Source organism: Botryllus schlosseri, chromosome 1, assembly GCF_051294905.1.
Source record: "Botryllus schlosseri isolate E-star chromosome 1, Bs_hap1, whole genome shotgun sequence".
Taxonomy (NCBI): Eukaryota; Metazoa; Chordata; class Ascidiacea; order Stolidobranchia; family Styelidae; genus Botryllus; species Botryllus schlosseri.
Window position 1 is genome coordinate 30,565,018 of NC_137236.1, and position 27,592 is coordinate 30,592,609.

The 27,592-nt window shown below is 37.6% G+C and overlaps 1 protein-coding gene across 1 annotated transcript in view; it reads right to left on the reverse strand.

Moving 5' to 3' along the window:
* The window catches only part of LOC145447284 (RNA polymerase II elongation factor ELL-like), a 39,169-nt gene extending 11,894 nt beyond the window's left edge, over positions 1-27,275 (reverse strand). The window contains exons 1-7 of the mRNA XM_080325711.1: positions 27,026-27,275; positions 17,933-17,980; positions 11,923-12,023; positions 9,948-10,073; positions 4,555-4,589; positions 2,458-2,587; positions 1,046-1,210 (exon numbers count right to left, since the gene is read on the reverse strand). Coding sequence (XP_080181837.1) covers positions 1,046-1,210; positions 2,458-2,587; positions 4,555-4,589; positions 9,948-10,073; positions 11,923-12,023; positions 17,933-17,980; positions 27,026-27,151 — 731 coding nt within the window. The 5' untranslated portion in view covers positions 27,152-27,275. The remainder of the gene's footprint in view (positions 1-1,045; positions 1,211-2,457; positions 2,588-4,554; positions 4,590-9,947; positions 10,074-11,922; positions 12,024-17,932; positions 17,981-27,025) is intronic.
* Between the last annotated feature and the right edge of the window lie 317 nt (positions 27,276-27,592).

The window sequence follows — 27,592 nt, forward strand, 5'->3', positions numbered from 1 at the left end:
TCCCTGGAAATACACCTCCAAGTCTGAAAATCGGCATTGTTCAAAACAATCGCAGCGACGCAGCACAATAACCATAACAATGGCCCGTGCGTGGTTGCGATTTTTCAGGACAATGCCGATTTTAAAACTTTGAGGTGTATTTCGAGGGGGTTTCATTGTCCTGATTCGATTTTATTGTATATTTTCGTAATCAGTGCGACATTAGCTTTCAAATAAGACCAACGTTATTGAATTCAAGCACGCGGATCGTCAGCTATAGGATTAGCGATTATGTTGCGTTCAGATTGCTGAGCAGTATTTTCCTCCGGGCAAGCAAGCGTGACGACAGGTGTTGCGTATCTATCCGTAGGTTAGTTATCTATAGTCAAAGTAATCGCCGAATATAGTTAGTCATCAAGAAATTTTGTCTGTTCGCGTCACAAATTCTAGCGGTTACGCTATAGACCCGGGGTGTCAAACTCAACATGCGTCGCGGGCCGGATTAAAGCCTTCAGATCGCCGCGGGCCACACTAGTCAAATCTTTCCAAAATATTACTTGTTTTTCATTTGATAATTTTATCACGTTGATAACACGGGTCCTGTTCTATAGCTAGATCGTAATTCAGAAACAACGGAATTGGCAATAATGTGAATACAGTTGAAACCGCTGAAACAGTGGCTCTAACGATGATACAAATTGGCACAGTTTCAAGAACTAAGAACATTCCCTCAACATCTGCTGTCTTGAGAGAATCTTAACATCTGTTATGAGTTGGATGATGCATTTCCCTATACCGGTATTCAGAATTGCTTCGCGGGCCTGATGAAATCGTATGACGGGCCGTATGTTTGACATTGACACCTCATCTGCTTTAGACTACTTGGGCAGTTTTGCATTCAACTGTACTGTAAGTTTAAATAGGTTTAGCATGCCTTGGACATTGCTATTTCTTCTGGCAAATTCGATAGCCGTTTACGATGACACTGTAAGTTTAAATAGCTCTGGTTTCTACCGATTCACGTTCTCATATAGCAAAATTGGCTCGCTCTATTTCGCATACTCACGCCAAGGGCTTCCCCGCCACGGCAGAGTTCCCAGAGTACCCCGGCGAGCTGCCCCCCTTCGTGCTCGGGGGAAACGTGATGTTGGGCTTGGTCTTGTTCCGTCCCATCCCGGCCACCGGCGATATCGAGCGGTCCTTTCCTGACAGCGTCAGCGGCGACGATGACCTACAGAATAACCACAGTTAGGTAAAGCCAGCAGGGGATATAATACTGTAACTACTTACAGCACACATACCCAAAGTTACTTATATATTGAAAATATTTCATATGTTTATGGCAGGGTTGCAATGTTTTGGTGCTCAAATTGACTAGAGTCATGTTTTCAAATGCGTTTAATGCCTCGACTCGTGTCGATTTGTGTATTGACTTGACTCGTACTCGAAACTAGGACGGCCAAGACAGGCCTTTCATTGTAACTTCGAAGAATAGTAAAGTCACCACGTGATTTGTTTTTCGACCATCAGTCCTGATGCTTGGAAAATAGGGCCAGAAACTGTTAAGAATTACGAAATTAAGAATGCACACCATATTATATCACTCGAGCAGAGTTGAAAAAGTGGGTTGAACCTGATTGAACTGAAAACTGAACAGTGAACACAATGACTCGAACTCGAGTCACAACACTACGACTCCGCGGTGAATAGAAAATGACTCGACTTGACTCAAGTCAAAACTACGAAAGTGCGGTTGACTTGTGACTCAAAACCTCGCGACTTGGTTACAACCCTGAAATAAACCCCAATACTTTCGAAAGAACTCGTGTTGGAGGTGCAGAACTTCAATATACAATTCAATAATATGCTCACATTGAAATAAACCAGAATATTTGAATCGGAATGACATGGAATTAGCGTAATATTAAAATTAAACCACTACTCAACATCAAATGAGTAGGGCTTGGCCAAATCGAGTACCTAAGTGATTCGATTCTGAATCACGTGTTATGCTTCGAGTCGAGTCGAGTAATCGAGTATCCCTCATTATGACGTCACAACATAATGTAATATGTCAACGTTCAAATATGTACCTTTTGTGCCACCACAAAGAATATAATGCCTGTTATCCAACACATTAAACATACTTTGGTATTTTTTAGACCATCCCAATTTCAGTGCACTTCTTGACAATGTTGTGGGATGACCATGACTTCGGAAATGTGCTATTTCCAGTAACGTTCGTAGCTTTGTACTATATGTGTCGTATGCTACGATACGGCCAATCAGGGTTTCAAGGCTTCAACAGTGAAAATTAGTATCGAAACTATAATTCTCTTTGATAAAGTAACTTCAAGTGGCAAGGAGCCTATAATTTCAGTACTCGAAGAATTCGTCCAAGCCCTACAAATGAGGCAGAACTACACATTCACAGGCAAAATGACCAGTCAGATTTGCGATAAAACCTAGTTCACACACCTGTTCAAACTGGGGTTCAGCCTTGACATAGGCGGGGTTGACGCTCGCCCGTCTGGGCTTAGCTTTGACTTGGAAGGCAGGTGAGATTTCTCCATGAGACGTCCTTTGGGTGTCTTTTTGTACATTTTACCTGTAAAGGATAACACAAAGTTAAGGCAACATTAAATCAAAACAATGCTTCGCGATTTGACCGAAACCAGCATCCAGACAAAATACAAAAATGCAAGTCACCATGGTAACCGAGGATGAGTAACTGCAAGCCATGGAATCAGAGTACCTTCATGCCCATTTATCATATTTTGGCCATGGCTGTATTCAACCAGAGACATGATTTTATGTAGTGCTGTGAATTTGTGAAAGTATGTAAACAACTGTTTGATAAAAATAATAGATTTGCTACCTTGCAGTCATAGAAATTTAATTTTGTAATTTCGTAAGCTACCTGATGTGAAAGCGATTTAGATTCAACACGCTTACATGCAAAGATAAATTGTCCTGAAAGGATGTAGGAGTGGTGAATTTCAAATTGTTTTCCTACTGTGTTACATTCACTGCAACTACGATTATAACGATAACAGGCTTCCTTATTTTATAATCCGCAAAAATCGGTAACACAACATTACCAATTTTACAAAAGACCACTAATGAAAAAGAAAGATCATGACTGTGAGCTAACATTAGCAGCGAAAACAACTGGCGCCGAGGTCAAAGTTTAAAATTCATTACTGGATCCTCATCAACAGGGCGGAAAGGATATCACAAAAAACCAACATCTCCAAGACATAACAACAGAAATACCTAGTCAACAGACAGGGTTTCGATCGCTGAATAAATACCATTCGCCACACAAAGCTCAAGGAGAACCTGACGCCTGAAATATAATATCCTACAGCAAACAATATCAAGGCGAACAGGTCAAGGACCAAGGAACACAATGAATCATGAATTGGGATAAAGGATATTTGTTACCTCAGAACAGGAATCTCAGCAAAATATTAGAAGGTAGCTAGCTATTGATCGTTATTAATCAAAAGTGGCATACGTGAGTCAGACAAGGCTGTTCCCTGTGGCTTTGACACACAGACCGTGAAAAAAAGCCTATTCCGAAGGGTATGTCATCATAGACTTTGTGTTATCCTTGGCGGTCTACAAATAACATTGCTTGTCTAATCTTCATCAAATCGCGGCATCGTATTACCCTATTATGCGGACAGTATGTAAACAGAGATAGCGCTGGCGCCATACAAAAGAAATCAAGTTTGTTCAGGGGCAAATTGCAATAATCATAATGTGAATATAGGGAACAGGATAAAATAGCGCCTCTTTAATGATTAGTTCCCTGATATATTCCTTGAATTATATTGCATACCGGTAATTGAACCAGCAGGCTGCGCTCTTTCAATAGCTTTAACATGGTGATTAAGCAGGCAGAAAAACTGGTTATCAGCAGAAAATACACACCTCCTTTAAATCTTAGACACACCCACAAACTATCTCGTGCGAAATAGCCTTATTTCCTACCTAACAGTTACAATCCCGCTAAATTATCCAACACAAATCACAGACCTCGACGCCAAGGTATGGGATTGGTTGTTCAAAAACTAATTACATGCATCCAGTAGACACCCTCTGCTATTTATAGCTACAGGTTTTAGGTCACTGCATAGTAAGCATATCATTAGTGTCAAAGACACATTATGGTGATGGCTTCAACTGCTACATGATTACAAGGTAGTAAGGGAATCGAACCAGGAGTTTCAGTGACTGCTCAAATTCCCACCGGTATACATACCGATTTAGAAAGCCCACCAAAACACAATAGTGTGGATTGAGTGCTAATGTTATGTACCAACTAGAAACCACTCTATAGACACAGGTAACACCTTCGTGAGCTGGAGGTTCGAATTTCCAACACTGTATAGGCACCAAGGGTTAAGTTCTCGTAATACAAAACCAAGTTTTCTTTGAACATACCAGGATAGTGTTTAATGACATATTGGATCAGACAGTATATTTAATGGGGGCATGATGGTAACCTTACTATGTGAAATCTGAGGATGCAAAAACATAACACTAAGACAAACCCATAGTACTCACCTAATTTGGAACCGGGTTGCTTGATTACTTTGGTGCTGCAAAATGAGAAGGCTGTGAATCAAACTGTGAATGTCATGGGAGGTAATTCTAATTCAAACAGGTTACAAATGCCCACGAGTAACATCATATGTATTCTCAAATACTTATCTATGAAAATTAGGGTATGAGAAGCATCTGTGTAGAGCTGTAGAAATAGTGTTAACTCTGATAAGGACAGGCCCGTTTTGGGGGTAACAGCGGCAAGCAACACTAAAAACAAACTTCCTGCAAGGAAAACAGGTCAGATAAGTTGTGTCCTGGCTTCAGAAGAGTTATGATTGGGGATGGGCAAAACAATCAATAATTTTGGTATATAGGTTTTGATTTACAACTACAAACAACAATTTAAAAGTGCTTAAATTAACAAAAGTGGGCCAAGCTACAGATAAGCAATCACATGACAAAAAGCAGGACCAAAACAGTGGGAAAAAACAGGAATACCAAAACAACAACTACTTAACTAGTAACAGACATCTGTCAGGAGATATCTTGTTCAGAGATAGTTATCAAATTGAAGTGATTTAGCAGAAAAGCACTCCAACTGTGTTAGCACTCAAAGCATTCAAGAATCCATCTGGTAAAAATTATATCAAAAATATAGTGGGTGACACTGTGTGTCAGTTAGGAATAATGTAATACCCTGTAGAGATGTATTTTATTAATAAAGCACCAAAGGCAATCAATCCCTTCGAATGGCAAGGTTTGCTAGCCTTTCCAATCAGGCGAGTAAAATATCTTAGAGCTTCAGTTACTCATACATTTAGGCCGTCAGAAAGACTATTTCGCAATGAAGCAATGAGACTGTGACGCTGTTAAGTCGTTTAGGAATTTCAGATGCATGATGATTTCATTACTTTCGTTCTGTACTTTACCCTGCGAAAAATCGGTTTGAATTACGTTTCGATTGACTAATGTCCCGCCGTGAATTCCGATCAATGAAGCAACATTGAAAAGCAGTGATTCAATTTGATTGGAGTCAAATTTTCAGTATGTGATCTAACGAGCTGAGATTTGATTTAGCTAATAGATAGAAGCCTGGATGTTGCAGATAAAAGATGTCATAGTCTAGTAAGTGGTACCATCCCTACTTGAGTGCTTCATTCCTAAATATCCCAAGCTTTCAATGTGTTACCAGTGACTGGCAATTCAAGTTGGTAGGTAAAGCTCTAGGAACTTCAATATATCAAGCATCCGCACCATGCAGAAAGAGGCGGATGCACATCCTGGACAATTTCTAAAAATAAGCAGTATCCTGAATCAGACTGCCACTTGACACAAGCGATCACACTCGAATGAGCCACAGAGGGCTTTTACACAATTTCTCTGTTTATGTAACAAGCTTCAACGATTGCACCTGATGGCTTTAACTACATGGTCGCGGATTCTCTATTGCGCATGTAGGCATGGGCACCGGGAAATATCCGGCATGATCTGCAGTGCTATTGTCAACAGCTAGTCATGCATATGGTAGCATAAATTGCCAAAAATAGCATACAATCTGATGTAGTTTGTGTTGATAATTATTTCCACATCAACAAATAGTGTTATGTAAGCACAGGGTCCTGCAGCAATGTATATTTTATGCATCCTGTAACAGCCTGTGTAGGAGACTGAGATACATTTTCCAATCAAACTGAAAGTTAGTTGGAGTGGATACGGATGTTCCTATAAATCGGATACTTTTTGTATTGTACATCTGCTCAAACTGTATGGCCTTACCATGCTGCTACTGTTATCACGTAAAGTCTGCTAACAAAACATGTATTATGTGTGGTGTGCTTCAAAAGTGAGTATGCCTACATATAACTTGTAGCCATTCTCAAGACAAGATTGCATAGTAAACCATGTAAAATAAAACAAGCACAAACACAACACTGTAGGCTACTTAGTGAGGTCTGTTATAATAAGTAGGTTTAGGTCAATGCTATTACGACAACTCCCAGAAACACATTCTGCCACAACACACTAGTTAATTAATAATCAAAATGTACATCAGGCACTCAGTCACACACTAACAAAGACAGCAACAACACCAGCAGTGATCATATAGATACCAACGAAGCAATACATTTAACAAGCCTCAGCAAAATTGCGTTCACACAAGGAGGCTTGCACATTGCAGTGAGAAATGCTGCTAATCCAAACTAATCACTTGCAAACAAGGGACTGTGGTTTTACCTCATGAATTATGCATGGCATTTAACCAGGGGGTGGAGTGTTAAAATTTCAGCAGTCTGCTCTGACTGATTTCTTGGGACCAACCAATTTTATCAAATTAATTCTTACTTTGTGATTGTGCCATATACATTGTGTAGAACAGGCGCCTAATATCGGATTAATTTCATCGAAATATCAACTATTTATTCAGATTCGTTGGAGAATACAAAAATGTATGCACCCTTGCACAGGCCAGAGTGGATTGCATCATTGGACAATATCACAGAAAAATGAAGAAATTAAACATGATCAATGCAGCAATGGAATCACAACGTCACTCATTATGATGACATAACAGTATGAATGATGCGTAAAGTTCAAATACCTATCTGTTATGTTACACACAGAAAATATAATGCCTCTTATACATCTCATTCAAGATAATTTACTATTTCTTCATTGTCTTTCACGACAATTGTGAGTTGATCTGGGCTTTATAGGTATGCTGTTTCCATTAACAATGTACTACACTGGGATATGACCAATTGAGGTTTCAAAGCTTCCACAGTAGAAAATTGCATCGAAACAATATTTTACTGGATAAATCACCACTTGGTGGGTACCAAGATCATATAATCTCGGTATTTTTCCTACAAGACTTCAATCATTGTTTTCAGCCCCAATCATCGGCATTGGAACATAATTCAAACATAGCCAGGTCTTAGTATTGGTTTCATGGTCATAACAACGCTAAGAGACCTCGTGGTTGCAACGGAACGGGGTTGATTTTTGCAAACTAGATGCTGCAACCGGCGACGCCGCATACCATTTCCGTTACAGAACCTCAAATTTTGCGCACACATCAATAATTACCATAATAATCACCGAATAAAGCACAGGATACACTAAGGCTGCGTGACTGGCTGGGAGCTTGAAATGATCATAAATCAAACGCAGCTCCAGTGAAAACTCTGCAGTAAGGAATCAATACGAACTATGATTATGGTGCTATTTAAAATGCCAGTGATACAACAGCACAGCTATCGATTAGCATTCATTTTCCACCATGTAGTATATATACTAATAACCCAAACTACTTTTGTAGAGAAGTACAGGCCTCTTTTTAACAATATTCAAGTTATTTCCAATCGAATAGTATATGAAGGCTGAATAGTACATTGAATATAATATATGAAGGCTGATACATAGTAAGGGTAATCTTCAGCAACTATTGGAGAATTGGAAAGAATATTGTATATCAACAATCCCATCAAAAAATATGACTTTACTGGCATAAAATTTTGAATAATCGGTGGAGAGAGAGCTTATGCTTCTGGTACTATTTTTTATTTCCTTTTATCATATCGATTTTTATACTATATAATACTATATATATATATATAGTTTATATGTTTATACCAAGGCCAAATTGATTACAATGTAGGCTACTGTAATTACCAGGGTAAAAACAGGTTTTTCAGGTCACTAAACCCTTCCTTGGAGATAATCTAGCCATAAATTTCGATTTTCTTACAGCACTTAAATTATTCACACAATTTTCATGACATCAAGTCCACCGTGTTCAAATTTGAGCACTGTTATTCTATAAACCAAGAAAGTGTATTTTGAAAATATCCTTGAACAGTCTGAAGTGAAGTTTATAAGGATATGTACTGATTAAGGATATAGCTTAGCCCACAAAGACGTCATAAAGCAGATGGAAAAATCGTGTTTACTGTGCGTCTGATCTCAAAAAGCAACAAAACCGACTCTTGCCTTAATACATAGAAAATAAACACCACTAAGTGATTTACGCACAGGTGCACTATAAAGTTGTCATGGTGGTTAACATGAAAGAATTACCAAAATCTCAAGACTGCCCGAGGCTGTGCTAACACAGAACACCCAAGCTAGAAGTGAAAGAGGCCATTGCCAGAGATGCCCATAACCATGATGATACATTCATAAAAGCATAATGCATTAAAGTGATATATGATCAGGATTACGATACGCCTACCGATCGTCTACATGTCACACCAGCTGACAATATCACAAGAAAAGCCACCACGCATTAATCTAAAAATAACTCAGGCCACAAGTACAGGTTACATGAGACGGCTGGTAATCTAAATATTCGGTGCTATTACAGTTATTACGAGGTATTTTGAGTGGTATGTGAAGGCAGCTAATACCAAGAATATTTGCATATCATGTTTCATACAAGAGACACCCAATGCAGAGTCTTATCAGTCCAATTATAGTATACTGTCATGTCCACCAGCCATATTTAGAAACAAACCATCACAACAAGCACCAATTTGAAAATAGCGACAATCTTCAAGAAGCAAGCCTGTCAGCTTCAACTATCTTTACAAAATAGTTAATAATTCAAACTTGAGCCTAGCGTGGTTACAAAGACATGCGACAGATGTCAATCTCCATAGGAACATGCTCATGAGCAAGCTCTGGCCGATATTTATGTCATTGCTTCATTTACTGCATTTTGGTCTTATCTGTTGCGCTACATTCCTTGCTATAAGCATCAAAACGTGTTTCTTGAAATATACCAGTACCAACATCACTGGTTTATGTTGGTGTGATCTTATTTGGAGTTTGAATGTAAATCAAACAGTTTATATGTGCTGTGCTTTTCAAGTTATTGCAAATGATTACAGATTCCAGCTGAAATATGACTCATCTTGACAGCCTATCTGGAGAAAATGTCCCCTTCATTAGTGAAAGTATGCTGTAATTCAGTTGGGTACACCATAGAGCAGTGGATCTCAAACTTTTTCAGACACGCCCCCCTTCATGATAGTGAAACATTTTGCGCCCCCCTTATCATTGATGCTGCAAAATATTAATGAGAGTAATCAGAATGCCAGCGATCCCAAAGGAAAGTTTGATGGCATGGAAGGTTATTCCTGATGATTAGATAATTCTGAAATGTGAAATTCGGACCATAGACAGAGCAACAACCGTGACATTGTGGTTAATCGCGTGGAGCGCAAAAACTCATCGAGTTAACTGATGCTTCGCAGAATATTGTACCCATCAAAACATCACAAGAACAGCCCCAGAGGTCTAGTTTCAAGATAGCCAACAGTCTCAAGTGCCCAGGTAATCGATCAATATCCCCACAAGCCCGGGTAGCCTATTGCCAGGAGCATAAATCGCCAAGAAAAATCATGCAATACCTGGTGTTTTGCTCATCCTGTTTGGCCTGTTTCATACGCTGCCGCGTCACGTCGTAGGAATCGTCATTGGCGTTAATCGTGATCTTCTGCTTCACCGTGCCGAGGAATTCCACCTTCTCCGAATGGCTGGGCAAAAATGCAAAGGTTAGCAGAAAAACGCTACCCTACACAGCCGAGTATAAATTTAGTCATTTAGACGTGAAGATTTGGGCCGTAATTGGATCGGATATGGGTTTACAGAAGCGGGATTTCTATTTGGACTCGGGGCTTTTGAATAAATGTCAGTTATTATCGGATTTGGACTCGACTGGAAAGAAATTCCCGAATACGATCTTAATTTTGGAACAGGGTTTGGATTTCAATACATTAAATCCGCACATCTCTGTAACATGATCTCGAGACTTCAACTTCCACAAGTTTGAATGTTTGCAGCTTTGGACAAGCTCTGCATTATCACACTCCCTTATTTTCCAACTGTTATCTGTGTGGAGGGAAAAATAGATAAGATCTGCTTCACAGTATGGCCTTTCAAAAAAACTTTTTCTGCTGATTTCACTGGACTGGCTACTAGATAAAATTGTGATGTTGGTGAAAACAACGCTGCACACCAAGTTTGGCTCAATTCCAACGAGTAGAAGCGATTTTCTTGCAGTAGAAAGTTTTGAATTTATCATTAAAAAACAAAAAAATTAATTTTCAAAATTTTTCTGTCAACCCCATAGGATTTTCAGGCTGTCAGTAGAGATGCACACCAAATTTGGCTCAATTTCAACCACCAGAAGCGAAGTTATCGCAGTTTAAAAATTTGGATTTGAATAAAATAGTATTTACGGTGACTAACTCTAAAATCATGAATTTGGAAATTTTTCTACTGCAATAACTTCGCTTCTGGTGGCTGGAATTGAGGCAAATTTGGTGTGCATCATCTGTACTGACAGCCTAACAATTCTATGGGATTGACAGAAAAATTTCAAAACTTTATTTTTTGTATTTTAATGATTATTTCAAAACTTTCTACAGCAAGAAAATCGTTTCTGTTGGTTGGAATTGTGCCAAAGTTGGTGTGCAGCGTTGTTTTCACCAACCTAACAATTTTATCAAGTAGCCGGTGAAATCTGAAGAAAAAGTTGATTTTTGAACAGCCCTACTTCACAGCCATAAATGATAGTTTCCAGAACCTGCTATAAGGTAAGACCCTAAGCTATTCCCTGTTGGTCCTTAGAAACTTCAACTGTAACATACACACTACATCAGTTGTTCTTGACCTTTTTATAGTCACAAGCCCAACTTAGCTTTGAAAATATTCCATGTCTCACCACTAGAAATATGGTAAAAATACTACATTCGCGACATTGTGGTGACCATTAAATGAAAGACACATGATGCCATCAAAATTCATTAAGTCTTGAATGGGTTTCCGGCTACACCTCAACTTGTGACCATTACCTACATATGTGGGTTGTCATATGCTGTTCATGAGTCTATGCATTAGTAGTGATTAAGTCATTTGTTACTCAACAAAATCTTAAGTTGTTCCACTGTGTTTAATCCCTATTAGGAACAACTAAAGATGAGTTCATGAAAAGCCTGATTGGAATATAATATATTATATATATATCAATATGAATAGATCTATATTACTTCATGTAGCCAACTAAACTCTAAATGACTCTTGGATGCACAGAGCCTCAGTATACAATTGAATAAATATATTCATATTGAAAATTGAAATGAACCTAAATATTTTCGGCTAACACTTGTCAGCACTGCCTCAAGCTCTGTTACCGTAATGTCATTCCCAATTTAGTAATACCAATCAATACTTGACTTTCATTAAAGGCAGTTCCGAGACTTTATCACAGACACAAGGCTGTTCGGCTACCAGAAAAAAGCTACTGTCATTAAACCACTTGCTTTATGAGAAATTTACAAAAGTGTGCATTTAGGCATAACTTGGCCATTATCAGATATTTACCTGGTGCGAATCTGCTGAAGACAGTCAACCGGTGGCTGATTTGAAACATGAAATGAGAAATTTTGTACATCACCATCGCCAGGAACAGGTATTTGGATCAACTGAAAAAGAATTATAGAGTCAGAGCGTCACAAACAGGGTATTTCTAGCAGCTAGTTGGTAAATATAAAATTGGGATCTGGTTGGGCAAGATACTAGAATGAGTGAATATCTAACACTTCAAGTGAAAAGCGTGACTAATTGTAACATAACATTGAAATTTGATGTTCCCAGGTTCTTTAGGAGATGAGCATTCTTCAAAGAAATGCAGTTTACATGCAACAAGTGATTCATATACTCAGTCAATACAACTAATATGCAGTGATGAGAAAGTGATACCGTAATTACAAATAATTTTCTTACAACACGCTCCAACAACTGTTACTGATGACCTTGACTCTCGTCAACAAGTAGTGTGTCAGTCATTCAAGTTCAAATTTTCTGCATGGCAACAATATTCTAGCCCTTTGGGCACTGCCAGAATATATAATTTAATTCAGTTCGAGATTATTCGCCGCTGCTGCGTTGGTCAATATAATTATTGCAATTTGCTAGATAGCAATGAGCTGTTACACAAGACATAATCTGGGATTTATTTATAAGTTGGTAAATTTAAATTCATGCTAATCTCAATTAAAATGTGAAAAATCCATGTCACCATCATCCATTTTGTCCCAAAAAGACCTTGTGACAGCGATGGCCCACCATTAATAGTAAAAATTTATACGTATTTACAGAGATCATCTAAGCTGCCTCAAACTAAACATGGACCGTAAAGGCTCTTATTCAGAGCACATCAAACATTCATGCACTTACACGGGTCAAAGAGACATAAAAACCCATGTCCAAGATATAGTTTAAACACTAATAAAGATATATGTTCTAGATCTCAGATCTAGTATGTCAATATATAAATGTTATGAATAGCCATCATGGTCATAAAATGTCAATATTCTGAAGTTATGCACCAGCTTGTGATTCTCAACTGAAATTAATGCGGATTTTGACAAGGCTAAGTTAAACTGTGGATGTTATCAAAGACTTTTCATTACTCATTGCTAAATTATGGAGTTTGTTGATTTGCAGTGCTCTCTTGATATTTATAGTAGCAACTCCCTGCAATGTTCAAGATTATGTTACTATTACTTAACTTTCAGGAATAAATATCAGGGAATTTACTATTTATCCAAGAACTGTGTGTCAGACCTTATTTAATCCTATTTCATGAGTGAAGTCAAATTCCAAGGCATTGCTTATGCTCTAGATTTGATTATAAGGATTAAGCCTGTTTTGACATCCAAACTGAAAGGCAGAGGCATGAAATTCAAAGGGAGTTTCCGTGGAACATCGAAAATATACTCAATCACGAAGTGACTGCTCAAATCCGTTGAGAAAATTGTGCTGTTAAAAATAGCCCTAGATAAACTAATTACGGCCTGTGTCTGCGTAACTATATGTAAAATTTGGTGTAATTACGGATTTAAATTTCAAGGATAGGTTTGTTTTGAATTCAAAGTGACAAGATAGTAGATTTTACAAATGAAGCATTTTTAAAGTTATATCTATTATTGGCATATAGCGTATAGTATAGTGTTCGCCTTAGGCCGTATTTAGCAATTTTGATAAAATCGTGATTTAGGATTTTCTGACGTCATGGGTTGATAGGCTACCTCTTCAAACTTTCCCAAAATCGACTCAAATACTGACTTCACAACGTTGTTTTTACTATTTTTATAAAATATTTCTACCACTCAAATTCTACTACACTTTTATCAAAAATCCGCAATCTAGGCCTACAGAAGGAGCTTGTGTACCATCTAAACAACAACAGGATCAAGCTTTCTCTTATTCGAAATTTAATGCCCATGAAGTCATATTTTGTGATATGATTGTCGATATACAATGTTCTTTCCAATTCTCTACTAGCTGCACTGAAGATTAGCCATGACTACTGAGTACTGACTACTGTCAGCCGAAAATATTTGGGTTCATTTTACTATGCATACTATTCAAGTGTATATTGGAAGTTCTGCACCTAGAAGAAGCTATTCCGTCACAATGGTTTCCGTATCATATCAATACATAGTAGAAGAGCCAGTCACAAGATTACAAACATATACCTTTAGCTAACTGTAAAACATATATGATTTATTGTGACATCACATCAAGGATGATATCCTACTGATGCACTGCTATCACCAATATCACAAAGAAAATGACCTAAGCCAAAGCAGCAAAGTATAGGAGGCAATCTTAACACACACAACACACAACCACTCTAGAGTACGCCTTGAGTAGTGCAATTAGGCAAAACCTAGTTGATTATTCCGAAAAACTAGAAGTCCAGCCATCTGTGATCATTTGTAGTGTTAATGATCAATTCAATTTCAAAGACATACCATCTCACATACCATAAGGTGTTCTATTAGGAGATGGAATTCCAGAATTCTATTGGACAATAGGGGATTTCTGAGAAGGTATGTGTTCACCTGTCAGCGCACTCCACTCAAAGAGATCTACCTGCAGTATTGAGAAATTCTCAATGGCCGAGCTTAACCTAAGCCTAACCAATCACATGCAAAGGCGGCTTCTGAAAGTGAAACCAAGTGTAATCCAGTCCGTTCAGGTCAGAGGCTGCAAGGGGATAACTGTGGTTAACTTGATATTTTTACAACTTGAGAACAAAACAACACATCACTAGGAACCAGCTTCAGTAATATGGCACAACAAACCTACTCTTTACCATGCAGGGTATGAAAACATGGAATGAAAAGAGTCCTAACTCCTTGGTTTGCCATCTACGATTCTAAAATGCCCCCCTCAAAGACGCCAAGCCAAGTAGGCCTAACTTGATATTTTTACAACTTGAGAACAAAACAACACATCACTAGGAACCAGCTTCAGTAATATGGCACAACAAACCTACTCTTTACCATGCAGGGTATGAAAACATGGAATGAAAAGAGTCCTAACTCCTTGGTTTGCCATCTACGATTCTAAAATGCCCCTCAAAGACGCCAAGCCAAGTAGGCCCAACTTGATATTTTTACAACTTGAGAACAAAACAACACATCACTAGGAACCAGCTTCAGTAATATGGCACAACAAACCTACTCTTTACAATGCAGGGTATGAAAACATGGAATGAAAAGAGTCCTAACTCCTTGGTTTGCCATCTACGATTCTAAAATGCCCCTCAAAGACGCCAAGCCAAGTAGGCCCAAGACAATTGAATATTATGATAGTGGTCAAGCTTTTTGGTGGGTATTGTGAGAAAAGACAGGGAGGTTATGAAACCAAGAGGTCTGGGTTCAAAATAGCACCAATAGCATGTTGCACCAAGGGGGAAACGGAGGGTGGTATGGTCAACACTAAACAGGACTGTCATATAGTCCAATTGCAAAGGTCGCATTATTATTCTGGAGCTTGCGTGTCCTCATAGATAGATTTATTATCTGGTGCTCAATTACTGGACACAGGGGTTAATAATGGGCTTAGAATTGAATCACATCTGTATTCGACTTCATCTAGCCCTGATTAGGATATAACGAGTCCTCTTTAATTTACAATACAAAATCATATCATAAAACATTGGGTCAATGTTATCATTCTTCCTAACAGTAGGCCTGTGAATCCAGGAATGTGTTATTCTTTTCCCAAAACATGGAATCCGCTAAATTGTCTCATTCCTAGAATTATTTCTGCTTTGCTAGAAAGGAACAATTAGGAGCAAAATATTTCAAAATTGGTAGGACTAATAGACCATTAGTTTAATGGGATTTGAAGAACGTGCGATAATAGCAGTTATTTCTCGTTTGAGTATACGCCTAGCACCTGCATGTTCAAGTGTTACATGAAAGTCTATATCAGTGGTTCCCAACGTGGGCGATATCGCCCCCCAGGGGGCGATTTGGCGATCTAGGGGGGCGAAAATGACGAAGGGGGCGACAGGGGGGCGAAAATGGACAAAGGGGGCGACGGGGGGCGAAAATAGCGAAGGGGGCGATAGGGGGCGATGACGCGTAAAAACGGCTGACCTTTTTTTTTTTTTTTTTAGTCATCCACCTAGCAATGCGGAGCGAAAAAACGCCATTTTCAGCTCTGAGCGGAGAAAGATGACCTTTTTTTTTTTTTTTTTTTTAGTCAACCCGCCGGTGATTACAGTCTGTATGCCCAATTATCGGTCCACAAAATTTGGGGGGCGATGATCGGTGTCGACCTTGAAAAGGGGGCGATGGGTCGAAAAAGGTTGGGAACCACTGGTCTATATGATGGAGAATTCGACCTGTTCTGCATAAACAGGTCACTGTGGTTTGCATCAAGAGGTTCACAATGTGGCAACTAGGCCTATTCATTATTGTCTTTTTGTAAAATTGAGTATATGTGTAACATAATTTGTAACAGCTACAACCTGAATGGAAAAGTGGTTAGTGTAATTGTCACAGCTTCAAAGGAAGTAAACCTAAACAAACAGTATCTATAGATTCTGTAGGTACCACACAACAACTGTGACTGTGTTCTGGACTTCAAAGTTTGAACTTTGGAGATATGTCAACAAGAGCAGTTGAGAGACAATGGTTCAGTTCAAACAGGGGATACCACAGTTTCGAATTACATATGATGCAACACAACACCCAATCCCTGCCCCACTATACAAATAATCCGTTATTGGAACACAAGCTTCCTTTGATAGTGCGAAACAATCACTGTTCTGTGAAACCAAGAACAGTTTCCACTCACAATTTAAATTGTGGAGCATAAGAACAATACCTTGAAGCTACAACCTATCTCACTGTACAATCTAAGCCCAGAATAGTATTGAAACGTTTCAAAGCATATCATAAACATATGGGAGACTGGTGATTCACGTCACAACATATTATACAGCATCGACTGAAAATATCTGAAGATGGTAAATTTTGATGAATAGCAGTGAAATCTAACAGCTCAGCAACTCAGCTGTCTAAAATTCACTTCAGGAGCTTGGCAATAAGTTGATTCAAATTAAAATACATATAGAAGTATAGAGGTAAGGTATATCACTTCATCAATTGATTTTCTGAGTAAGCTGAATTTGATAATCTAATCAATAAACCACATGAAGATATATCTCTTATCACATGTAAGGGAGTTAATATTCATTACATGGGTTATCAACTAAAATTGATATAGCTCAGAACACAATTTCGCCAGGATTTGAAGTTAATTCACAAAAAGAACATCAGGCAACTTAAAGGAAAGTCATTATTTCTAACAATATCAAGCCTTTAAAGCACTACTCTTAAAAATACACTTTATCAGAGGTAAACACTTCTCCAATAAAGTTATCTGTACTAGATTTTTTATATTGGCTTGTTCAGTGACCTCATTTGACATACTCCCTTGTCATAAACTATAGTGCAGCAAGCCTTCAAAAAGGTAGACTTTACAAAATGCCAATACAGCAATTTTACTCAGTGCATATACTACATCATTATAACACAGCCAGATTTTTTTATGGATGGATGTGTCTGTAGCATAAGGGCGAAATGGTATCTCTCTTCCTAAGGCTTACTATACAGCACAAATATTTGATGAGTAATCATATCTGCACCAAGGCTTTCATGGTCTCCATTCCAGTTATGATTGGTTCAGGAAGGGGTGACTCAAGGAACAAGGATTACACAACCTCAATCCAGGGGGACTTGACCTACATTAATCTGAATGCTTCATTTTACCTAAGTACTGTGAAGAAAATGATACAAAATCAGATCTTGTTCAAATCTAGCATACAGTAGCAGTTTGGACGTACAGAATATCAGTAGGTGCAGTGCTACAGATAGGAATACCTGCTTCCATGTAATAAATAACCCTTAAAAAGTGTAGGTTACACTGCAGATGTCAGGTTTTCCCAGATGCTTGGAAAGTAATTTATAATCGAACATGTTGCTCGAGACTGTGCATATACTTAATCCCTTATGCAAAAACTCACCCCTTGGTGTCCTTGGAACTGTATACTAGGCTTTGATCGAAGCGAGCCCTGAAAAACAGTAGAAATTAGTTATATTTAGGGCATCAAAGATTCTATCCAAGATAGGTATCAAATGTCCTTAATAACATAATGAGCTAATTTGAATCAGCCCTTTTAATCTCAGATATGCAGATAAGGGTTATCCTGAAAAAATCAAAAGATTGTGGTTTTGATAAGACCTTATCAAGGATGAATGATGGATGGATGAATGATCTATTTTCATAAGACATAGCAATTGGGAATTTTGGGATTTCCCATGACTTCATAGCGCCACAATTTAAGCAGTCAAGTCAATTAGTTAGACTAATGCTTCCTGCCCAAGGGATCCTTATCACATACTTTAGTTCTACTGTTATTCACCTGCACATCAAATTGCAAAAACGAGGTCAGCACATTTCCATGTAGACACCAATTTAATGTTATGATAACAGACTAAGAAATCTCTTAAAATGCGCTGGTCACGGGCTACCAAATACGCAGAGTTGCTAAAATACTTTCATTTTGAATTTTAGATGCAGAAATGCTAACAAAACTAATTTCTTAATACATATGAGTAGGAGACTCAACTTAGTCATAACCTTGCAGTCAACTGTATTCAGGCGTGAATAACATAACAAAGGGGCACTGTTAAAATATATCAACTAACGTACAAAGACATGCTAATATGTGTATACTTCATCATACATATGCCTTGCTAGCAGCACTGTAAGATTGAGAATGATGATTATGGATGCAATATAAGGGTATTAAAGATTTAAAGGTACTCAGCTAATGGGACAAATGTTCATTTTTATTTCGCAATATAAACAATTAAACATACTCTCAACTAAAGATAGACTAGGGCCAATATTAAGGTTAATGTTGGTTTCTGAAAAGCTATTAAAATAAAAGCTTCCTCAATAGAATTAGCTCAATTGGAAAACACAATCCTAATTTAGCCTCAGGTTTGAAGTTGGTTTTAGCTTAACCAAATTTTGGTAAACACAAGACCAACTTGCAATAATAATCCTCACATTTCATCTGTACGGGATTTTCCAGCATAAAGACATGCATTCCAAGAAGATACTAAATCCAAAACTACCGTATTGACAAATTCCATGAGACGACAGGTATTTGTTTCTTGCTGCTACCTAAAACCTTTTCATTATGGATCAGGTAAGTAAACAACAGCCTAAGAGAAATTCTCAATACCAATTTGGTAATCATATATGAACTCTCGTGATCCAATAAGTAGCAAGGCTTGAGTCACAGGTGAACTGCTGCAAAAAAAAGCAAATTAGCTTGCCTAGCATTTACACTCAAATGCATGACATACAGTAAATTCAAACACCTAAAATATGGCAGGCCTAACCTAGGCCCCTAGCGTAGTAATATGCTTGGTCACCGTTTTGATGAAACAGGGAACAGTAATGGAATTGAGAAGATAATATATATATTATAGGCACAACAAAGCTTGAAGACTGAGTCGTTGATTAAGTGTATATTAGGGATAGGGATGTTCAAAAATGACATTTGGTGCTAATTCTCGCATTCTAACGAGTTCAACTCTGACAATGAATATCTTAAAACATCCTTGCCTGCATGGTGTAAAACTCAAATAACCCTACATAAATTTGCTCAAGATTGCAGAATACAAGACAACTGACACCACCATTTTTAGCAACTCTGATTTTAATATTGCATTAGCGAATTAGTGGCAATGAATAGCAAATGAAGCAGACACCCCATGACGCTTCAACATTTCAATGTAAATTAATATGGAGATGCAAAATTCATTAGTTTATATGTATTATTTAAGCAAGTCTTTGTATGGTGCAGCGAGATCACTGTGAATCCAAACTAGGGCAGAGTTTATGATTATACCTGCACTTCGAAAATGATGTTAGGTGATGCTTGTCAGGAAATCACGAATGGCGGGCTGGTTGAATTCAATACTTCAGAATGTGTCTCACTCAACAAACACTCTTTGTGTTCAACAGGAAAGTATTGATCCCAATGAAATCAGTAAACATCCTGAAACATGCCTCTGAGTCTGTGGCCAAGTTAACTTCAGATCTCAGGATATGACAAGAATTTATGCGAGTGCTCAGTGATAGCCTACCATTTAAAATCTGAACTTTTGAACATTATGTAAAACCAGGTTCACTGGTTGATTCAAACTCTAATAACAACTGATGAGCATGCCAGTCCATTCAATTATGATTAGACATTTCAGCATAGCACAAGGTTGGAACAGCTAATATACCAATCAGTCCAGCCGTTTCGATACCACACACAAGTACTTTATTTCAAAGTATAGTCATAATTAACCATTCAAGCATGACTCACTAAGACTCGCATATTAGTTTGTAGGTAAACTGCAACACACAGTATTGAATTTGTCCAAGTATCATCTCATGCAACAGCTTCTATCGCCTTTAATCAATAATGGGTTACCTGGTATCACAAATAATGCAGTAAGTTGCTGCTAACAAGAACAGCTGTGTACTGATGACTGAGGCCACTTGCAAGCATATTGGCCTCTGTCCAGTTTTAAAATTTTGAAGCTCCCTTTTTTAAACTTGAAAAAAATCGACTTCTCGAAGATTTTTGTATTTCTTTCGGGCATATCTTAGCCATGGTTATGTCTGTCTCAGTGTATCAAAGTTAATCGGGGCCAATATATGGCTGAAAGAAGATGAAAACTTCACTCAAAGTTAATTTTCCCAAAATGTGTCAAATGGACATAAGATACTTTGATTCCACTGCGACGAGTTGTGTACTGATGACTGAGGCCACTTGCAAGCGTATTGGCCTCTAACCTAATTTACAAATCAAGGACCCTCAAATTCCCAAATTCCACTTTAAACAACACCTTAAAAACGGAAAATTGAAATGTTCCTTAAGCATCCTAATCTTGACATGGCTATAGTTCAGTGTTCCTAAAGGTTGCTCAAGTGATATCAATTGAATATTGGTACATAAATCTTGTCGATTTTGAATGATATCATGGAATCCAAAGAATCTCGGGTCTGGGACCACAGTTTAAATAGATTTACAGTATGCGCACCGATCCAATTTAATAGAATAATTTCAGATTAAAAAATTATGCACAAGACAATGTATTCAACAGTCCCAGTCCCACCAAAGCATAATCGAGAAATGAATGTTGTGAAATAGACATGTTTCAAATCATATACCACTGAGTTGGAATGGATTGACATGGGAGTTTGACAGTGATTTGGGTGCAACAGGAATAGCAACTGAGAGATATTTGACAGTAGCCTACCGGTTTTGAAACTTCACTTTATGAAAGGAACATTTCGCATTAGGGCTCAAATGAATACCTTGCAGTTCAAGGAAATGATTTATCTGTCAAGTGACTTGACTCACTCAAATCCAAGTCGGCATTTTCGATGTGTCACATCTTGTGCATCACGTTGCAAATTACTTGCCACAGCGCTTTCGATTGCTGCTAGTTTATTCTGTAATCGGTACCAAGGCTCAATATGGCACAAAAATCACCATACTAAGATTACGAATACAAACTAAAGCCCTTAATCCTTCATTCATGAGCATTTTGACCTAGATAGTAAGTAAAATTTGGTACTGTCTCGTAAGATTACATGAAGATTTGACAACCTTAAAAGATAATAAGTTTACAGTGGCTACTGCAGTGTTATGAACATATATATAACAAGCTATGTAATTAGTGTTACGGTCAGTTACATGTGAACTGTAATGATTAGTACATAATTCGAAGCCAATCATCAGTACAAGGTAACAGCCTATGGTTCTTCAACTAATATGCGATAATTATATTTTTGCCTAGTGTAAGCAAAGATATATTTAGACAATCTTCTGACGGTTGCTCACGTAATTTCAAATTGCTGTGACGCATATTACAGTGTGATAACCAATGATAAAGAAGGGAAATATATACTTGAACAAGATGGCAGATGTCGCCGGCATGTTGCATAGGGCTGCTCTTGTTGACTTAAAACTGAGATGTTTACATTTGGTCTAGCTAATTTTTGTGTGAAACAGCATGGCTAGTCGTAAAGAGAGAAAAAAAAACTTATACTGCCTTAATTAGCAGTCCCTAAGTTTAATGGATGAAACTTTTAAAAGTTTCAGCAAAAATATATTCATATTACTACCTACTCTAGTATGGAATTTGACTTCTAATAGAGAAGCTAAAATGATTTATATCAAACTGAAATAAAGTAAAAAAAATATCAACTCTATGTATTACCATCAAGGAAAATAAATCCTCAACTGTCAAATATGTTTCCTGGAAGTGGAATTAGAAGTAGCATTTACATATACAAATTACATATGGAACATCTGATAATGAAATTATTGTCCGTTTTTTAGAAATTAAAACCAGATTTTTAATAACAGTCTAGTGATTCATCCTTGAATATATTCATTTGAATACTTTATGCTGTTGATTGAACTGGATAGGCCTATAACCTTCAGCAGAATCAATTCTGAAAATGAAACGGAAACTTCATAACATAGCAGTAAGGACAATTCCTAATTATTACAGGCTGTTCGAGTACGGTCATAATAACATCAACTGCTAAGAGTTAGGTTTCAATATCAATACAATTAGCAATAGAGCATCCCAGTAACACAAAACTTCTCTATACTTTGAAACAGCAGATGAATTCAACAGTATTTTTGATTATTCAGAAAAATATGTTATTTTTGTCAATATTAATGACATACCAGCATAGAGACTAAGAGACTAGTGTCAAAAATTGGAAAACCTAAGTAAAATATATTCAAAAAAATGCCCAACACATTCTTATTCTGTATTAATAATTCGGCTGAATAACAATGTGATTTTATGGAGCATCACTACATCTAATCCGATTATACCTATGTGATTATTTGTTGGGCTGGGCAAAATCCTTGAGGGATTCAATTCTGGGTCAGAGTATTGAGGCTGGAGTTGAGTCTAGGATTAGAGTGCTACTGCTGATCATGATGTCCATACCAGTAAGGCTCACTGGAAGAGTATAAATATATTATTTTTATGGGAACACCAAGTATATAATGACAGTTCTAAGGCATAATCATAAATCGTTAAAATTTGTAGAAGGTAATGTCAGTGACTGCAGTTTGGTCACTACTACACAAAGAAAGGTCATTTGGTATGAGCTTCTTGCTAAATGGTATGTAGGACATGCTACACAATCTACAGCAACTTACATCTTATGTTTGTTTCAAGGCACCATGGCCACAGTACAAAAACATCTAGCCTTAGTCCTTGTTGCATTTATAGATAGCAGACTCTGCAATAGCTCAGCCTCAGCCTACGCAAATTTACTCAGTGCCATATCCTTTTATCTGTAAAGTTAACCTTGCTATAGGACTATTGAGAAGATGCAGTGAATTAGATTGAAGATTCCAGGCCCGTACTCGCTTTCCCAACAGCAAAACTTTTCGATGCAAGCACCAGGTATGTTCATTTGCTCACATAACAGGCCAGCAAAAAAGCAGGAAATGATATTAAGCATAGCCATAAATCTCTTAATATTTCCTGCAACAAGAAATCACCTCACAGTTCCACCATCAATAACTTCCATTTTAGTATTCAAGCAACATAGTTAATGATCATGCAGGCAGGACTTCATGAATATTCATGAAAATTAATCAAACTTTCCCTGCCTTGCATGAATAAACACCTCATTTATTATTCAAAAATGAGAAAGATTGTGCCATAATCTTGGAATATGAATCATTGTAAAGAATTTTTATTCAAATTTGTGCTCATTTCATGGTGGAATAAAGGAGTATTGATTATTTGAGCTGAAATAAGACTAGTGATACGTTTGGAAAAAAATATTTCAAAATTGGGCTACTCAAACTGATGTAATCTGGAATTGAAACCATTTCAAACTAGCTTCCAATGCCATCTGATCGGACTCAGAAAAACATCTGATATTGCTGGATTAGGAACAATACAGATTGATTACAAATTACAAACACGAAACACTTCCATTTATGAATGGATCAATAGAATGAATTACACCAGGCAGACTAAATGTAATTTGATAGGCCACCCTCCACAATCACATGGTGGTTTATTTTGCTGGATTGATTCATGATACCACCAAGGGAATTAGTGCCAACACCTTGCCAGCAGTTCCATTATATTATGGGTAGCTAATACACATACCACAAAATATTTAAGAGAAACATTATCTGTTTTGAAATACCATCCCCTGAGTATGACATGTCTGAATTTACTAACCTTGATTTGATTCATAAAAAAATATGACCATTGTCACATTTAAATTCCAGCATAGTATGTAGATGTTCTATTAGGACACTAGCATCTGCTCTATAAGGTAATATGCACCAAGACAGCCCCCTGGGAAGGCAGTGTGCAATATTAAGGGAATGCAAAACCAAAGTCGAAATTGATACACCATAACTACATGTAATGTGTCTTCCAACAGGAGTATGCGAATGATTAGGAAATCGTAAGAACAATAATATCAAGAGCCAAGACATTAGTAATTAATGATTTATTTGTCGTCCCATCAACCTGTACAGCCTATCATATCATGTTCACCAAGAGACAAGTCGGTTGTCGCCATTGAACAAACTCCAATATAGATTACATGGTACTAGATACACTAAATAAACTCTGACTTCAATTTAGTTCCAACAAATATCATGGATGGAAATCAAGCTTTGTTTCGATGTGCAAAATTAGAACATGCAACACGAAAACAGAAGCTTGCAATGAGTGTGTCACACTGTTATTTTGAAAGGAAGGAGAATAGGATATCCCGCATTCAGATGGTTATTTTAAGCCCCACTGCATCAATATTGAGTTAAAATACATGGAAGTTCTAAGTTGCTAACCTAAATAGAATGAAATGGTAATTTTGATCTATAATAAGGAATTGATTAAATGATAAAATAATGGATTAGAAAATAGTATATTTGAATTGGAATATGAAGACAGGAGCACAAAACGACTTCAGATGGTAATAGTTTCAATTTTTAGAAAAGTGAATCATAGAGATCATCCTTCCAAATGAAAGCTCGAGTATGCAGCATAAAACCGCCACCGCCATGCCCACATTTAGGTCGATTTGGATTTACCGCAACTGGAAGCGACATATGGACATCGAACATTGTTCCCGAAGTAAGCTATGACAAGCGTTGACACAAGAACAGCTGGCTACATGCATTGTATCTCAGCAACCGCAGACACGATCACACCATATCGACACCTCGGGTAATATTTAACCAGCTACAGACACATTATTGTCTCCACCACTTCACAAGTAGAATAACCTTGTATTCGAACAGGTAAGTTCATGCTGAAATGATGCTGATCAAACCCGATGGGCTAACTTGTAATACCGTTGTCAATAATGTGATAATAATCACACAGTATCACATGCCTTGGACATGAGAAATGGTGCATGCAGTCAGCAATATGGTGCTGCATGAAAGTTAGTGGTATTCCTGACGCTAGACACTGATACTACTCAAGTTAAAATGTTGATTTCAAAACCACATCACAATTGATTCAAGTAGTGCTCAGTAAAATAGTGTGAAAATTGCATAATCTTGCACAATCAATTTGATCACATCGTTGCCAACAGTGTTAGTTGATTGAAACATATAACATAGTTTGCTGTAGGATTTTGACAGTACAGGTTACGAATCCAGGACATAATGACCCCGAGGCCCGATTACAAAGATGATACACATGGTATATTGCACTGCTGGTGCTTTAACAAAGAAACAGTTTCATAAGCTGTTATGTTATCATATGTGAATATAGAGATATGGTGATTCCATGCCCATCTCGTCTGGAACAGCGCAAGAAGTTGATCAAGGCAAGGTGCCAGTGTACCACCTATCATAAGCAATGACTATCGCAACAAGTTAATCATTTTGTACCTACTGTAAGCGTCATCTTGTGCCTGTGTGCTAATTTTGAACTTAATTTTCAGTGCATACAATTTTATGAAACCCATTCTATTGCTCAATGGTGATCGAACAAATCAAATTTTCAGCGGAAAACCTCGGGTCAAAGTACACCACAGTTGAGATGACAAGGTTTGCAGGCTATTCAATACGATTTTTCTTCAAACCTAAAAAACGGTTATCATTTTGTGAGCAAGTGTGTTTTCCAGAGGAATAAGCAGGCTACAGTACGGTATATATATAATTTCTTGTACTGTCTGCTCATGATACTTGATACTTGATGTAGTATCGCACAGCAAATTCCTAAACGACCCATATTTCACGACATAAATTTTTGAATTCTTTCAGTTAATGGTGGTTTTGCTGACTTTTGCACCTGTATTGTAAAGATTCTCCCAAGCGAACTCTAAACAAGCTTAACATAGCGACAACTCATGCTAACTCAAACCCTAACCAGTGGTAAGTCAAGAATGAAGATCCGAAGAGGCAACAAAGATTTGGGTCATACAGCTTCTCTCACATTTAGTAAAATAGACATCGTATTTCAAGTTGAAAGATGCCAGTACCGTGTATTGGTATGGGACTCTTGTTTCAAGTAGCCATGATATCACTACTGATTGTATGATGAGAACAACACACGAATTTGGGTTCTCATGTTCACTAGCTCAATTAACAAAGTACGCGCGCAACGCACCAAAAATTACCTTTATCAGCAAAGGCCTACCGAGATTTCAGTTGACTGTGTATACCAGCATGATATGGAGGGAAAAGCCAACTATTTTTTATTTGCAAATCTACCAAAAATCATCACCTAATACAAGTGGACTTTTAACTAGTTTATAAAATACCAATTATTGGAGCAAACACCTCATCAAGCACATATAATTGGGGAAAGGGTACGGTACCCACAGCCAGTGCAATTGTGCAAATGCAGTTCATTTTAAATAAATTCATAGACATAGGCTACATCAGATTTGTAAATGACTGAAGGAAAAAAAATATTAGTTCCTAATGGCATTAGTGTTCAATATTAATCCTTGACACAAAGCATGATACCGTGCTCCATGGAATGATGGGAGCCTTAGTTCTATACTTGCAAAATATCCTTACCGGATTGTCAAGGTAAGACTCGATTATCCTCAACGCAGAGTCAGTCAACTTCATCAAAAGCACGGTCTTGTTGCCGGAATCAACTTGCCGCAGTCCATAGGAGCCACTTTCGAAACTGAGAGACATCTTTGCGGGATATCGAGGCGATCGCCCCACAGCGAAATGCGAAAGGTTTAGGGAAGTTTTATATGAACATTAGCAGCCAAACATCTGGTAAATACATACAAAAATATGAGTCTCCCACAATCAATATTTATTTCCTATGTCATACAATGCCTATATACAGCTGCAAAACAAAGGTCGGTTTTTTTAAATACCAGAGAAGAGAATGATCAATAACCAGACATTCCCTACATTTTTCTGGTGGATCCCTGAATTATCATGGAAACGCCAATCATAAGCATGAATAATTACGCAGTTTCATAACCACAGGGCGATTTGGTGTAATTTTGTATAGAGCAGCGATCGACCTTGATCAGAAGGGCACGCTCCGCTACCGACAAGTAAAAACAGCTGTTGACTCCCAGCATAAGCGGAGCGACAACAATAATTATTATTACTGTTATC